The sequence below is a fragment of the Saimiri boliviensis genome, chromosome 17 (assembly GCF_048565385.1).
Source record: "Saimiri boliviensis isolate mSaiBol1 chromosome 17, mSaiBol1.pri, whole genome shotgun sequence".
Taxonomy (NCBI): Eukaryota; Metazoa; Chordata; class Mammalia; order Primates; family Cebidae; genus Saimiri; species Saimiri boliviensis.
The window spans coordinates 22,440,681-22,457,812 of NC_133465.1; the positions used below are offsets into that span (position 1 = coordinate 22,440,681).

General features: G+C 49.0%; 1 protein-coding gene across 2 annotated transcripts in view; it reads left to right on the forward strand.

The window, feature by feature from the left end:
- SGSM2 (small G protein signaling modulator 2) overlaps nt 1-17,132 on the forward strand; it is a 47,976-nt gene that overhangs the window by 2,741 nt on the left and 28,103 nt on the right. For both annotated transcript variants that reach the window (XM_003933084.4, XM_074388352.1), the window contains exon 2: nt 4,174-4,249. In XM_003933084.4, the coding sequence (XP_003933133.1) occupies nt 4,174-4,249 (76 nt within the window). The remainder of the gene's footprint in view (nt 1-4,173; nt 4,250-17,132) is intronic.

Sequence of the window (17,132 nt, forward strand, 5' to 3'; positions counted from 1 at the left end):
CTGGTGACAGAGGCTTGAACCATATAAACAAAATAGAAAAGTATCTAAACCCACACTAGAGATGGATATGCTGGGATTATAGCTGTGATCCAAATTTGGAGGTTAGTCAGAGATAATGGGATTTTTTTTTTTTTTTTTTTTTTTTTTTTTTTTTTTTGAGACGGAGTTTCGCTCTTGTTACCCAGGCTGGAGTGCAACGGCACAATCTCGGCTCACCGCAACCTCTGCCTCCTGGGTTCAGGCAATTCTCCTGCCTCAGCTTCCTGAGTAGCTGGGATTACAGGCACGCACCACCATGCCCAGCTGATTTTTTGTATTTTTAGTAGAGATGGGGTTTGACCATGTTGACCAGGATAGTCTCGATCTCTTGACCTCGTGATCCACCCGCCTCGGCCTCCCAAAGTGCTGGGATTACAGGCATGAGCAACCACGCCCGGCCGGAAATATTTTTTAAGAGGATGATGACTCTTTCCACCAGTACTTAGAAACTGGACTATACTGCTTTAAAAGTGATTCCTCAGAAAATGTGAGAAATGTCAGAATATGCCACAGCTGTGTATCATACCCGACGAAGGTTGACCTGCTCTGAACTCAGTGGGTCTCCTTTCCTCCTTCAGTGTTTGATTTCTACAGAAACATAGCCTGTCCCTTCTGAGAGGAGAAACAGCAGGGATGCTGGTAGACAAGGCTGGCCTTTTGCAAAGAACCACTGGTATAATTCTAGGGGTATCTGCAGATCCTACTAACCCCAAAATGTGCCCCATCAGCCTGCTCCAGATGCTTCCAGGTTTTTAGCTATGACATTATCCTCTGTTGAATGCAAACACCCCTTAGGAGGTAATCTAGGAAGCTTTTTTAAATTTTTTTATTTTTATTTTTATTTTGAGACAGAGTTTTGCTCTTGTTGCCCAGGCTGGAGTGCAGTGGCACAATCTTGGCTCACAGCAACCTCCGCCTCCTAGGTTCAAGCAATTCTCCTTCCTCAGCCTCCCAAGTAGCTGCAGCCTCCCTCAGCTGCACATGCATGTAATATAATTTTGTATTTTTAGTAGAGACAGGATTTCGCCATCTTAGTCAGGCTGGTCTTGAACGCCCCACCTCAGGTGATCTGCCCAACTCGGCCCCCCATAGTGCTGGGATTACAGGTGTGAGCACCCGGCCATTTGGGAAGCTCTTAGCAGTTTAGAGTGCATTCATTGATCTGCCCCTGTTTACCTGAGCACTAGCCATTAGCAATTTCCAGCAGGGAGGGGCCTCCAGGTCCTTCTTCCCGCCTCCCCGGGTTCTACCACCGTCCAAACTATGCAGTCCTGAACCAGGGTCCTGGGAGCCTGGACAGCATCAGAACATGACATTCCTGTCCAAAGAATGGAGAAGACTAGCTCTGCCCAGGGTTCACTTTATGTGTGACATTCTACACTAGGTAATCTCTATCATCGCCAGTGGTGGTATCTGCCTGGAGCGGGTTCCCCAGAACATCAGCAGTGTTTGGCTTAAATGTTGGGAACCATCAGAACCTCATGCATGGGAGTGTAAACTGGTATAACGACCTTTTAGAGAACAATTTGGCAATATCTGATAAAGCAAAGAATAGGCATCAGACATTCCTTGCCTAGAAATATAAATCCAAAACATATGTTCACCAAAAGACATGTCCTCAATGTTCATGCAGCAATATAACAGCCCCAAACTGGAAACCACCCAAATGCCAGTTGGTTGTATGTTCACACAATGGAGAATGAACAATCTACAGCTATACACAATATGAACAAATTTCAGAATGACATAGGTAAGCAAAAGAAACTAGTCACAAAACACTACGCACTGAGTGATTCTAGTCATAAAAAGTATAAAAATCCAGCCTGGACATGGTGGCTCACTCCTGAAATCTTAGCACTTTGGGAGGCCAAGGCGGCTGGATCACCTGAGGTCAGGAGTTCCAGACCAGCCTAGCCAACATGGAGAAACCCTGTCTCTACTAAAAATACAAAAGTTAGCCAGGCTTGGTGGTACATGCCTGTAATCCAGGGAGGCTGAGGCAGGAGAATCACTTGAACCCTGCGGGCAGAGGTTGCAGTTAGCCGAGAACACACCACGTCACAAGAACTTGGGCAAAAGAGCAAAACTTCATCTCAAAAAAAAAAAAAAAAAGTGTAAAAATCTGCAAAATGATCATGTTGGAAATCAGGAGAGTGGGTACCCTTAGGTGGGAACAGTGACTAGAAGGGAACATGATGGAGTGAGGGTGTTGGTCACATGTTCTGTTTCTTGCTCTAGTTGCTGATTTCACAGTAGTATTCAATTTGTGAAAATTCACCAACCTGTATAATTGTTATATAAGTGCTTTTATATGTTTACTGCACATCAAGTAAAAAGGTTTCTTTGGCCGGGTGTGGTGGCTTACGCCTGTAATCCAGCACTTTGGGAGGCCGAGGCGGGCAGATCATCTGAGGTCGGGAGTTCGAGACCAGCCTGGACAACATGGAGAAACCCTGTCTCTAGTAAAAGAAAATACAAAATTAGTCAGATGTGGTGGTGCATGCAGGTAATCCCAGCTACTTAGGAGGCTGAGACACGAGAATCACTTGAAGCCAGGAGACAGAGGCTGTAGTGAGTCGAGATCGCACCATTGCGCTCCAGCCTGGGCAACAAGAGTAAAACTCCCTCTCAAAAAAAAAAAAAAAAAAAAAGATTTCTTTTTAAGTGCTTTCTCTTTGTTTTTGTTTTCGTTTTTGTTTGAAACAGAGTTTTGCTCTTGTCACCCAGGCTGGAGTGCAATGGGGTGATCTCAGCTCACTGCAACCTCTGCCTGCCAGGTTCAAGAGATCCTCCTGCCTCAGCCTCCTGAGTAGCTAGGATTACAGGCATGTGTCACCATGCCTGGCTAATTTTGTATTTTTAGTAAAAATGAGATTTCTCCATGTTGGTCATGATGGTCTCAAACTCCCGACCTCAGGTGATCTGCCCACCTTGGCCTCCCAAAGTGCTGGAATTTTTTTTTTTTTTTTCAAGCTGAAGTCTTGCTCTGTCGCCAGGCCAGAGTGCAGTAGTGTAGTCTAAGCTCACTGCAACCTCCGCCTTTCTGGTTCAAGCAATTCCCCTGCCTCAGCCTCTCTAGTAGCTGGGACTACAGGTGCATGCCGCCACACCTGGCTAATTTTTTGTATTTCAGTAGAGACTGGGTTTCACTATATTGGCCAGGATGGTCTCGATCTCCTGACCTCGTGATCCACCCACCTCAGCCTTCCAAAGTGCCGGGATTATAGGTGTGAGCCACCATGCCTGGCCTTAAGTACTTTCTTGAAGAAAGAAATGAGCAGCTGGGTGCAATGGCTCATGCCTGTAATCCCAGCACTTTGGGAGGCCAAGGCAGGTGGATCACCCGAGGTCAGGAGTTCGGGACCAGCCTGACCAATATGATAAAACCCTCTCTGTACTAAAAATACAAAAGTTAGTGGGCCGTGGTGGTGCTCACCTATGGTCCAAGCTACTCTGGAGGCTGAGACAGGAGAATTGCTTGGATCCGGGAGGCAGAGGTTGTGGATGAGCCAAGATCACGCCACTGCACTCCAGCCTGGGCAACAGAATGAGACTCCATCTCAAAAAAAAAGAAAAAAAAAAGAAAGAAAGAAAAGAAATGACTGCTTACCTTACAAGATATTTGGAAAGTTTTACATCCAGGTAGGAACCCCAAACAGAAATTTAGACCTAGATGGAAAGAAGACTGGGCTTTTAGGCACGTAGAGGGTGTCCCTGAGGCATGAGATGTACCCCTAACCTCGGAGAATAGGGAGAAAAGGAGGGGCTGGTTGTTTATCTACAGGCTGTATCTAGATGATTTGTCTCTAAAGGATAAGTATATCTGCCAAGAAGCCTTTCTCCAGCTGAGTACAGATGAGCAAACAGCGTCCTGTCCCTGTTCTCCAAGGCAGGGCACTTCCACCTGGGCTGGAACATCTGCACTGATTGGTTGGTGGGTTTCTGGCATCTCTTTCCCTGCTTTCCTCTCCAAAAGGCTGTGCTGAATAAACTTTGCTTCCCCACACCTCCCTTCCCTGTCGTCTCTGAAAGTGATCTTCAGACCAGAGGGCAGAACCAAACTATTTATTTGCCCGAAGATCTTCGATAAGGAAAAACAATAATAAAATAATTGATGCTGTCCTGTGTCCACAGGTGAAGCAAATCATGGAGGAGGCTGTCACCAGGAAGTTTGTTCATGAAGACAGCAGCCACATCATCGCTTTATGTGGTGAGTGAGCTACTGAAAGATGGTGGGAGGCGGGTCTAGAGCGGAGGACACTGGCCTGGGACCAGGAAAAGATGAGTCCTTGGGTGCAGTAGTTCTCAAATATGGCTGCAGGTCCGAGTCAGCCTGCAAGCTTTTGAAATCCTGTTTGGCCCCATTTGCAGACCTGCTAAGTCAGGATCGTCAGGGGTCAGGGTAGTATATTTTCAGTTCCACAGGGTAGTAATTCTCAAATTTTAGTGTGCATCACAGACACCTGAAGGGCTTGGTAAAACGCAGATTTCTGGGTCCCAACCCTGGAGTTTCTGATTCTAGCAGGTCTGGGGACCCCACTTTGAGAGCCACTGCCCTAGGCCACTTGAGTTCAAGAACCACTGTTCTGATTTATCTTTATTTTAACTTCAGGGAGGGGTTTGTGCTTTTTGGATGCTGTCTGTGCCACTTTCACGTTCTGATTAATCCCACCCACGTTGCTCTATCCTCCTAATTCCAAGCACATGTCTGGATGCAAGAGCCTGAGCACGGACTAGGAGGGGTGGCTAAGTCTTCCAGCCTCAGAAAGGAGAGAGGCCCTCATAACCACTGCCTCCTCCTCTGCAGGAAGACTTTTGCCTTTGCAGGAGCAAGCCTATCTCTACACAGAATTTTCTTGGATTTCTGGGAATTGAGCTTCTTCTAAACTCCCCATCTGAAGGGACAAGGAATCATTTGCCTTCTCTCTGTGGTGTTCCTTGGCCTCTGAGATTGGTGCTGGGGTTTGTGGAAGGGAAAGGAATGAAAGAACAGATGAGGGCTGCTTTTTGACGGCAGTGTGGTGCAGCAGATCGAACTGCCCTTCCCCTCATCCAGCGGCAGACACCCAGTGAGGGCTCCCCAGGTGCCAGATACTGTTCACCATGTAAGGAAATGGCAGTGACAGGATGGACGGTTTCTGCCGCAGGAGCTCACATTCTGTTGGGAAGACAGACAGAAACCAAATGCGCAAGTAAATACATCATGTAATAACTCATCACGTGATAAGGGTTAGGAAGGAAAACAGATGTGGAGGGGCAGTCAGGGAGAGGCGGCCTGTGAGCAGAGTCTGAGTGACAGACTGGGGCTTGAATCCTAGTGTCCTGCCTTTTAAGTTGTCTTGGACAAGTTTCTTCACTTCTCTCACCCTCAGCTTGCTCCTCTAGAAGCAAGGTGATGATTCCCACCTGGAGGAATTCTTAGGGGGATGAGATGATGCAGGTAAATGTTCATTTGTTCTTGGCATTGTAAGTGCTCAGAGAATGTTTGTCTCTCCTTCTTTGGGTGTTGAGGCTGAAGGTAGGTTTGTAGGACTTGACTTCCCACCACGTCCCTTTGGGAAGGTTTTCCCAGTTTTTCCAGATGATGTAATAATAATTCCCAAGTTTACAAGACACAGCCTGACCTGAGTTTTTCTCAGCAGAACCTATGCTCTAGAAAAAAAAATTCCAGTCTTATGATAAGCAACTTTTAAGATTTATTAGAATTCTCAGCCGGGTGCAGTGGCTCACACCTATAATCCCAGCACTTTGGGAGGCCGAGGCGGGTGGATCACCAGAGGTCAGGAGATCGAGACCCACCTGGCCAACTTGGCAAAACCCCATCTCTACAAAAAATACAAAAATCCGCTGGGTATGGCGGCGCATGCCTGTAATCCCAGCTACTGACGGGCTGAGGCAGGAGAATTGCTTGAACCCGGGAAGCAGAAGTTGCAGTGAGCCAAGATCGTGCCACTGCACTCCAGCCTGGGGGGCAGAGCAAGACTCCATCTCAGAAAAAAAAAGAGAATTCTCTTCCTTTCCACCTGTGCTGTGTTCCCTTGACACTCGCCAGTGTCTGCTGTCACTAGAAGGGCTGTGCCGGCAGCACAGTTATGCGTAGCTTGGTGCTAGGCTTCATCAAAGCACACACACTAGAGAAAACAGAACAAATGGTACAAACAGCTTGTGCATGGGCGCCATGTGTGGGTAGCCCTGAGAGAATGAGGGAAAGGGGGCTTGAGGCAGGAGAAACGCTGTGTGTGTCTCACATTCAGGCCATTAGCGTGAGAAGAAACTGTCAGCTCTCCAGTCTGTCCACGAGCCCCCTGGAGAGTAGTAGGGCTTTCATTTTTGTCTCCTGCCTGGCAGCCCAGGGCTCTTTCCAGGAGGCAGGGCTATCAAACTCCAAAGGAATCGTTTTCCTGCTTTCAGTCAGTTTCAGTAGCTGAAATAGAACCAGGCCCTCGAGTTTCCAGGTTTCTAAACTGTCCAGGAGTAAGAGGAGCCCTGTTCTTTCGGTACTCAGGAGGTGCCTTAGTGCCACCAATACTAAATTGAATGTTTACGGGGCCAGACAAAAAATGACTACAGGGGCTGAGTGCGGTGGCTCACCCTTGTAATCCCAGCACTTTGGGAGGCCGAGGTGGGTGGATCATTTGAAGTCGGCAGTTTAAGACCAGCCTGACCAAAGTGGTGAAACCCTATCTCTACTAAAAATACAAAAATTAGCCAGGCATGGTGGCGTGCACTTGTAATCCTAGCTACTCAGGAGACTGAGGCAGGAGAATGCGTGAATCCAAGAGGCGGAGGTTGAGGTGAGCCAAGATCTCCAGCCTGGGCCACAAGTGCAAAACTCCATCTCAAAAAGAAAAAGAAAAAGAAAAAAATTTCCTACTTTTTAAATGCCGACAGCTAATTCCCATTAAAAAAAAAAAATGTGTGGGCCAAACGAAAGGCCTCTGCCAGCCTCTGCCAGCGTGCTGCCTCTGCTTTGGGCTCAGTACAGTCACTGAGAACAGGAGCAGGGGAGGTTCCAGCAGGATCGGGCTAAGTCAGGCCACGGCATCTCAGGCCCACGGATAGAGGAATCCTTACGCTTTGTCAAAATTGGTGCTCAGTGGTGAGATAAATCCCAGTTTGGGCTCAAACTAAGGTTCTTTGAAAGCATTGATTATCAACCTTTTTTCCTCTGCCTGCAAGCCATTTCCATTGCCTGGCATGGTGGAATCCTGAGAGATTCTTGTGGGGGAGGGGAGGGAAGGCTAGGAAGGTACTGATCAAAACCACCCTTCTGCCTTTTTGGAGATGCTGATGTGCCAGGCTCCCTCACTCTGTTGGAAAATGCTCTGAAATGCAGTGTTAGTCTGAAGTCGATCCAGACTTAAACTATGCCTTGCTACTGCCCTAGCCACATCCAGAATTCAGCTTTGTTGTCGGAGAAATGGGAGTATAGGAAACGTGCTGAGAGGTCAGGAGCCCAGTGAAGTCTGTGGAGACTGTATTACCAGCCAGCGACACCACAATCCCTAGTTCCCAGAGACTTTGTGTAGTGGGCCCCTTGACTCCACACTGGCCCACTATTCTTGGCAGAGGAGTGTTAGGGGATGACCAAGGAGAGCCAGGCCTAGGCAATAGCTTCTCTGAGCTTCTTAGAATAGACATTTATTTATTTATTTATTTATTTATTTATTTTTTGAGACGGAGTTTCGCTCTTGTTACCCAGGCTGGAGTGCAATGGCGCGATCTCGGCTCACCGCAACCTCCGCCTCCTGGGTTCAGGCAATTCTCCTGCCTCAGCCTCCTGAGTAACTGGGATTACAGGCACGCGCCACAATGCCCAGCTAATTTTTTGTATTTTTAGTAGAGACGGGGTTTCACCGTGTTGACCAGGATGGTCTCGATCTCTTGACCTCGTGATCCGCCCGCCTCGGCCTCCCAAAGTGCTGGGATTACAGGCTCGAGCCACCGCGCCCGGCTAGAATAGACATTTAAATGGAAAAAGCAGAGCCTCCCTGGAAAGCCTTAGAAATGGAACTGAAGAATCACTGGGTCAAGACCTCACCACGGGCAAACCCGGGAAAATTTCCAGCCAGATCCCCATTCCTGTTACCCAAGGGGAGGGGCGAAACTCCCAGGACTGGCAAGAAGATGCTTCTCTGAGTGTTTGCTGTGGTTGTTCCTAACCCTGTCTGCCAGGAAGCTGGGTGTGCAGGAGGCCTCTGCAAGTAGAAACTTCCCTGTGTGGAAGTTTCGCTGGTAAACCAGGCTAGCACTGGGGTGGGGGGTCTCTGTGTGCTGTTCCCAGGCCTGAGGATCGGAACCTATGTAACTGCCCCTCCTTGCCAGTGGAGGGTGGCACTTGGAGAATGGACTCAAAACTATCACTAAGGTGCCAAGCATGGTGATGCACACCTGCAATCCCAGTGCTTTGGGAGGCTGAGGCAGGAGGCCGGAAGTTTGAGACCAGCCTGGGAAATACTACAAAACCCAGTTTCTACAAAAAAATAAATAACTAGCTGCACGGCGGTGCACACATGTAGTCCCAGCTACTCTGCAGGCTGAGGTAGGAGGATCACTTGAGCCCAGGAGGTCAAGGCCGCAGTGAGCTATGATTGCACCACTGCACTCCAGCTTGAGCAACACAGAGAGAGAGAGAGAGACGCTGTCTCGTTTTGTTGTTGTTGTTGTTTGGGTTTTTTTGTATTTTTGTTTTGTTTTGTTTTGAGACTAAGTCTGGCTCTGCTGCCCAGGCTAGGGTGCAGTGGCGCCATCTCGGCTCACTGCAACCTCCGCCTCCCTGGTTCAAGTGATTCTCCTGCCTCAGCCACCCGAGTAGCTGGGATTACAGGCGCGCACCACCATGCCCAGCTAATTTTTGTATTTTTAGTAGAGACGGGGTTTCACCATGTTGACCAGGATGGTCTCAAACTCCCAACCTCAGGTGATCTGCCTACTTTGGCCTCCCAAAGTGCTGGGATTATAGGTGTGAGCCATCGTACCTGGCCTCATTTTTCTTTTGAACAAAACCCCAAAACTACCACTGTGGGGGAGGGATCTTTGACATATCCTTTTTATCTTAAAACATCATGTCAAGTTTACATTTTGCTCCATAATGTAGTCTTTGGATTTTTTAATTTTAATATAAAGAAATAAAGTATAGGCTAGTATCTCCTGTTACCCTGTCCCCTGGAGGGGAAGGTGCCTTTAACCTGTGCTTGTGCAAGGTAGAGCACTCAGCATCAGGGTTAAACAGCAAATTGTCCTAAGTTTCATTTTTCAGCTTTGCATCTGAAATAGTAATGCATGTAGTTAAAGAGGGCACGGTTAGCCGGGCGCGGTGGCTCAAGCCTGTAATCCCAGCACTTTGGGAGGCTGAGGCGGGTGGATCACGAGGTCGAGAGATCGAGACCATCCTGGTCAACATGGTGAAACCCCGTCTCTACTAAAGATACAAAAAATTAGCTGGGCATGGTGGCACGTGCCTGTAATCCCAGCTACTCAGGAGGCTGAGGCAGGAGAATTGCCTGAGCCCAGGAGGCGGAGGTTGCGGTGAGCCGAGATCGCACCATTGCACTCCAGCCTGGGTAACAAGAGCGAAACTCCGTCTCAAAAAAAAAAAAAAAAAAAGAGGGCACGGTTATTCTCCTGCCATCAGGGATCGGTGGTAATTTAGGCATCAACCCAGGAGCCTTGGCAAAGCTGTCATTCCTCTGGGACTGCTCTCCCCTCTGGCTCTGATCTAGGAGTGTCTGCCTCCACAATATTTCTTATTTTTCTTTTCTTTTCTTTTCTTTCTTTCTTTTTTTTTTTTTTTTGAGATAGAGTTTGCTCTTGTTGCCTAGGCTGGAGTACAATGGCTTGATCTCGGCTCACTGCAACCTCCACCTCCCAGGTTCAAGTGATTCTCCTGCCTCAGCCTCCCGAGTAGCTGGGATTACCGGCATCCACCACCAAGCCCGGCTAATTTTTGTATTTTTAGTAGAGATGGGGTTTTACCGTGTTGGCCAGGCTGGTCTCGAACTCCTGACCTCGTGTTCTGCCCGCCTCAGCCTCCCAAAGTGAAGGGATTACAAGTGTGAGCCACCATGCCTGGCCTCTTTCCTTTATTACCTTTTTAAAATTTATTTTATTTTTTTTATTTTTTAGGATGAGGTCTTGCTCTGTTCCCCAGAATGGTGGCAAAGTCCTGGGCTCCTGTATCCTCCTGCCTTGGCCTCCCAATAGCTGGGGATTCCACTAACCCGGCTCCACGGTGTTTCTCTTTACTCTGTTCTGATTGGGTGCTGAGTTTGCATTTTAACCTTTGGCTTGTAGAGCCGGTTTCAGAGGCTCACAGAGAGGCTTCTGGCCAGGCAGAGCAGGTTCTCAGGCCAGTCGTATCTGCCAGGACCTCAGCCTCCCCACCCCCCAGGGACTGAGGCAGGGCCCAGGCCATGCAGCAGCCTGCCTCCTCAGTCACCAGATCCCTGCCCTCCTGTGTGCAAATGGGTCAAAGTGAGGGCTGCTTCAGACTGAGGATGAGCTGTCATTCGAGAAGGGTGGAGTCTGTGGAGCTGGGAATAACATCAGGCTTTATGAACCAGCTCCCTGTTGCTAGGCAGCTTTCATTACCCAGGAAGGTCTGCCCTGCAGTGAGCTCCTTCGGGGAAAGGCAGGGAGACGCTAAGGGAGAGAGAAGGCTTGCCTCCCCTGGGATATTGCAGCCAGAGAGATTTCAGCACACTCTGAGATTCAGACTCCAGGCAGGCTTCATCCTATCTCTTTTCAGTAAAAGGGATTCCTGGAGGCTGAGGCGGGGGGATCCCTTACAAGAGTTTGGGACCAGCCTGGGCAACAAAGACCCTATCTCCACCCAAAGTGGGAGCGGATTGACTTCTGCCTTCCATCCAGAAATTATCTCAGAGGAAGGAAGGTACCTTTGAAGGAGCTGACTCCCCTCACCCCATCTTGGGGCATCGTGGAGGGCAAATGGGGATATTCCTAGCTGGGACTTTGGGGTCACACAGATGTGGGTTCACGTCCTGGCTGTGCCACAAAGTATGTAGCCATGGGTACTCATCTCTGAGCCTATCCCAGAAGGTCGATGTAAGTAGAAGAGCAGTGCGGGCAAAGCACACAGCGTGGATCTGGCTGTGCAGTACCTGCTCAGCCACATTCTACTTCACTTTTTATTTTGTTTTGTTTCGTTTTGTTTGAGATGGAGTCTCACTCTGTCTCCCAGGCTGGAGTGCAGTGGTGTGATCATAGCTCACTGCAGCCTCGACCTTCTTGGTTCAGGCGATTCTCTCTCATCAGCCTCCTGAGTAGCTGGGTCTACAGGTCTACACCCCACCACACCTGGCTAATTTTTTGTATTTTTGTGGTGACAGGGTTTTACCATGTTGCCCAGGCTGGTCTCAAACTCCTGACCTCAAGTGATCCACCGTTTCAGCCTCTGAGGTGCTGGAAGTGTGAGCCACCACACCACCCCACATCTGCTTTGTTTTTGAAAGTGACCTTAGGCCAGCAAGGTGGCTCATGCTTGTAATCCCAGCACTTTGGAAGGCTGAGCCTGGTGGATTGCCTGAGGTCAAGAGTTCGAGACCAGCCTGGCCAAAACATTGAAATCATATCTTTACTAAAAATACAAAACTTAGCTGCCCATGGTGGTGCAAACCTGTAATTCCAGCTACTCAAGAGGCTGAGGCAGGAGAATCATTTGAACCCAGGAGATGGAGGTTTCAGTGAGCCGAGATCGTGCCACTGTGCTCCAGCCTGGGCAATAAAGTGAGACTCCATCTGAAAAAAAAAAAAGCCGGGCGCGGTGGCTCAAGCCTGTAATCCCAGCACTTTGGGAGGCCGAGGCGGGTGGATCACGAGGTCGAGAGATCGAGACCATCCTGGTCAACATGATGAAACCCCGTCTCTACTAAAAATACAAAAAATTAGCTGGGCATGTTGGCACGTGCCTGTAATCCCAGCTACTCAGGAGGCTGAGGCAGGAGAATTGCTTGAACCCAGGAGGCGGAGGTTGCGGTGAGCTGAGATCGCGCCATTGCGTTCCAGCCTGGGTAACAAGAGCGAAACTCCATCTCAAAAAAAAAAAGAAAGTGAATCCTTACAACCTTTCCCATCAAGCCTCCTCGAGCCTTCCCCAGGATTCCATCTGGGAATCTATGTTTCTGGAAGTTTGGAGCATCTGGAAAATCAGGGAAATTTGAACATCAGAAGCTCAAATAAGGAAATTCGATAATATAAAAGAATTGTTACTAATTTTGTAGGTGCAATGAAGGTATAAGTCCATGTTTTTAAGAGTTTTCTTGGCCGGGCATGGTGGCTAATGCCTGTAATCCAAGCACTTTGAAGGCCAAGGTGGGCGGACCACCAGAGGTCGGGTGTTCAAGACCAGCCTGACCAACATGGTGAAACCCCATCTTAAAAAAAAAAAAGGAGTTTTCTTTTAGAGATAAATATATGTGATGTCTAAAGTTTGCTTCAGAATCTCCAGTGTTAGGAAGCAGCAATTGGAGGTGGCATAGCTGAAGCAAGATGGGTCGCGACTTGATCGTTGTTTAAGCTGGGTAATTAGTACATGGGAATTGGTTATACCGTCCCCTTTACTTTTGTGTATGGTTGGAATTTTCCCTAACGAAATGATTTCTTACAGAAGGAGGAGGAGAGGTTGGGAGGAGCAGGAGATAAGGGATGGTTAAGTATAGATAACTTTCTTGAGAAATTTTACATAAAGGGGAGCAGCATGGTGAAACCCTGTCTCTACTAAAAATACAAAAATTCGCTGGGCGTGGTAGTACATGCCTGTAGTCCCAGCTACTTGGGAGGCTGAGGCAGGAGAATTGCTTGAACCCAGGAGGCGGAGGTTGCAGTGAGCTGAGATCGCGCCACTGCACTCCAGCCTGGCACCTGGCAGCAGAGCAAGACTCTGTCTAAAAAATAAAAAGAAAGAAAAGGTGTAAGGCCGGGCACAGTGGCTCACGCCTGTGATCCTAGCACTTTGGGAGGCCAAGGTGGGTGGATCACCTGAGGCCAGGAGTTGAAGACCAGCCTGGCCATCATGGCGAACCCCCATCTTTAAAAAAAAAAAGAAAGTAAAGGTGTAGGGGCAGGGCTCCAGTCTGCTGGTAAAAGGGGACTTCAGAGAGAAGTCCACCTGTACCATCCCTAGGAACAAGAGAACGGCAGGGACTGGGCATGAAGTGCAGGGAGGGAAGGCACTAGCTCTCATCTGTCGCCTGCAGCTTGCTAGGCAGTGGCCAAGAAGCCTTTCGCACCTTGCCATATGCTGTTACTTTCTGTCACCCAGCATCCATTGAGGTGGGGTCTGATTTTCTCCCTAATTACAGCAGCGCTCAGAGAGGTTTAGTGATTTGCCCAAAGTCAAACAGCCAGTAAGGAGAGGAGCCAGTGTTTGAACTCATCCCTGTCTTGCTCCAGAGTTTCTGCTGCCCAGGGATTAGTCTACCCAGGAACAGGGATTGAGGAGTTGGCCCTCATGCAGATGAAGCTCTGGTCATCAAACAGTGGGCTCCTGGTGTCCTGAGAGACCCTGTGAGATGGTGGCTTCCTTGCCCAGCCAGCTGAGTGTGCCCACATTGGTGTCCAGCGCATGAGAGGCTGGCCCGGGCCTCATTCACCGGGTAGCCACCACGAGCACGCTGTGTGCAGACTGTCTTACATCTCCAGCAGGGCAAGGACAATGGCATGTGTAGCATGGATTTTATTTCCTCCACCTGGGTTCGGGGTTTCAGAAACTCAAGACAATTCTTTATCTGCCCAATCAGAGTCTGGATGGGAATGTTGCTTTCTTGTTCTGGGGGTTGAGCAGGATTGAATGCCTTCCAAAGTTGAAGCAAACAACCAATATCACCAGTGCAGGCTGAGAGAAAATGCACCCTAGTTACTGCAGAAATGCTCATTCTGAGTGAAGGCGGCCGTGGAAATAGCCACTCAGAAATGGGGAAGAGAGGAGCCTGGGGATGGCTGTTTGCCCCTCTCGCCTCATCTGCGGGAGATGAAACACTGACTCCTTCCATGGGCAGTTGAGTGAAGCGTCCTTGATTATTCTTCTCCTTCAGTTGTTACTTGAAAGAGGCCACTCATCTGTTCCTTTATCTCCAGGAAGGCTGTGCCTCTCCTGGCAATCTTGCTTCCACTCTCCTGAACCAGTGGCCCCAGGCAGGCATTCGGCTTTTGAATTCTGCTCTAACTAGTATCTCTCAGAACCAGGTCCAGAATGGACCATCTGAGGCTGGCTGCTCTGCCTGCACTTCCTCACTTGGGTTCTGTGTGGCTGCGGCAGCCGAACTCCCGTCATGAAACCGAGCCAGAGGTGGGGAGCAGGCCACACCTGCCAGCTTGCTGTCCTCCCATCCCCAACGCCTGGCCGAGCATCTCGGGCCCAGTTTCATGTCGGGCTGTGCTGTGGATGCTCTGTCCCTGTACCTCAAGCAAACTGGGTTAGTCCTCTGAAGACCTTTCAGTGGGCCCCACTGTTCTCCGGTTGGGCTTATCCAGGCTGCTGAGTGCAGCTTTAGGCATAGATATGATGCACATGAGAGCCAAGGCAGAATGAGGTGACAGACTCAGCCCTGCTTCTGAGGGCTGATGGATGACCCCTTCCCAGCCACTGCTGCATTTCCCGGCAGCCATAGCTTTCGTTCATTTCTGTGAGCTCCTCAATCGCTTCTCTAATCCCTGACCAGCTCAGGTCACCTGCTGCTGCCCTAAGCAGAGCCCAAATGCTCCCCTTGTGATGGGAAACCAAACCATCCACTGATCCTATTTGTTGAGGGAGCTGGTGAAAGATGGGATGCCCATGGGCAGACCTAGCCTTCCTGGGTTTTGTGAATTCTGATTCACACCGAGGTTGGAGAGAATACCTGGCATCATCTCATGATGGGAACCCTAGTGCTGGTCACCTACTCAATTATTATAATTAATTTTTAGTTGGCAATATATTTAACTGGTTCAAAAAACAAAAAGCTTACAATGGGGCTGGGTGCAGTGACTCACGCCTGTAATTCCAGCACTTTGGGAGGCTGAGATGGGCAGATTACTTGAGCTCAGGAGTTTGAGACAAGGCTGGGCAACATGATGAAACCGTGTCTCTACTAAAAATAAAAATCAAAAAATAGCCAGGCATCGTAGTATATGCCTGTAGTTCCAGCTACTGTACTTGACAGGCTGAGATAGGAGAATCACTCGAGCCTGTGAGGCAGAGGTTGCAGTGAGCAGAGGTTGTGCCCACTGCACTCCAGCCTGGGTGACAGAGCAAGACTCTGTCTTTTTTCTTTTTTTTGAGACAGAGTTTCACTCTTGTTGCCCAGTCTGGAGTGCAGTGGTGCAATCTCAGCCCACTGCAACCTCCAACTACTGGGTTCAAGCACTTCTGTGCCTCAGCCTCCCGAGTAGCTAGGATTACAGGCATGTGCCACAACATGTGGCTGATTTTGCATTTTTAGTAAAGACCGGGTTTCTCCATGTTGGTCAGGCTGGTCTTGAACACCAGACCTCAAGGGATCCTCCTGCCTCAGCCTCCCAAAGTGCTGGGATTACAGGCATCAGCCACCGTGCCCAGCTGAGACTCTGTCTTAAAAAAAAAAGATATACACTGAAAAGTGTCACTCCTTTCTCTGCCCTTGTTTGCCCACTCCTGTCTATGCACAAGCCCCACACAGGCAGCCACTTTTGTTTCTCACGCATCCTTCTAGAGGTTTGCCTTTGTTGGGTTTTTGTTTCGGTTTTTGGTTTTTAGTTTTTTGAGACAGGGTTTCAATGTGTCACCCAGGCTGGAGTACAGTGGTGCAATCTCAACTCCCTGCAGCCTCTGGGTGCTGGGCCCCAGCAGTCCTCCCACCTCTGCCTCCGTGATCCAGGCTCATGTCACCACACTCAGATAATGCTTATATTTTTTATAGAGACGGGGTCTCCCTATATTCCCCAGGCTGGTCTCAAACTTCTGGGCTCAAGTGATCGCCCCACCTTGGCTTCCCAATGTGTTGGGATTATAGATGTGAGCCACTGCACCTGGCCTAAAGTTTTTTATACTAATAGAAAAGATGGTGTTCTTTGTTCACACCTCCCTTTTTGTAATTAGAAGGTGTCAGGCAATTATACGGTTCTGCATCTTGCTGTTGGAGAGCTTTTCATTATTCATTCCTAGAGAGCATCCTCATTCTTCTTCAGAGTTGCCTGATACTCTGCTGTAGAGGGGTACCATATTTACTTAACCTGTCCCCTGCTGATGGGCATGTGGATGGTTTCCAGTCTCTTGCTGTTAAAACTAAATACTCGTGCAGTTATAGCTGTAGGATGGATTCTCGGAAGAGGGGTTACTGGGTCAGAGGCTATCTGCAGCATTAACAGAGAGTGCCATATTGCATCTCTGCGGGTTGTGGCATCTGGCCTTCCACCAGCCATATTTGAGTGGATTCAGCAGCTCCCCATGTCCCTTCCATCTCCGTCTTCCTGGTGTCTCGTTCACTCTAAATCAGGCCTCTTAGAATGGTTACATCGGGGTATAAGGGGTTGCGGGCAGGGGCCCTATAGATTCCATTAGCATTTGTGGTCTCCAGCCTGCCCCGTGTCGCATTTGTTAAGCTGCGTAACTTGGGGGTCACATGAGAGGCTGGCGAAGGCAAGCCCCAGGGCTATCCTGGGTCTGCAGTTCCTGGCCTTTCCCTGGGAAGACGGCACCAGACCTTCAGAGGGGCTGTCCACAGCAGTGTGCTGGAGTTAATGTGGTGACGCCCCTGCCCACTCAGAGCTGCAGCTCCTGGAGCCTTCCTGTCAGCAGGATGGGATGGGCCAGCAGGGTAGAATGTACCTGGGCTCAGCTGGCCCAGACCCTAAAGGCTACCAGAAAACCAGGGTGGCAAATGTCCATCATTCAACGAGTAGATAAAGAAACTGTGGGGTGTGTGTGTGTGTGTGTGTGTGTGTGTGTGTGTGTGTATGCGTGTGTGTGTGTATGTATATATATGCATATATATATATACACACACAATACATATATATATAGTGGAATACCACTCAGCCATAAAAAGTAATCCATTAATGACATTTGCAGCAAATGGGTGGGATTGGAGACTATTATTATTTTCTTTTATTATATTCTT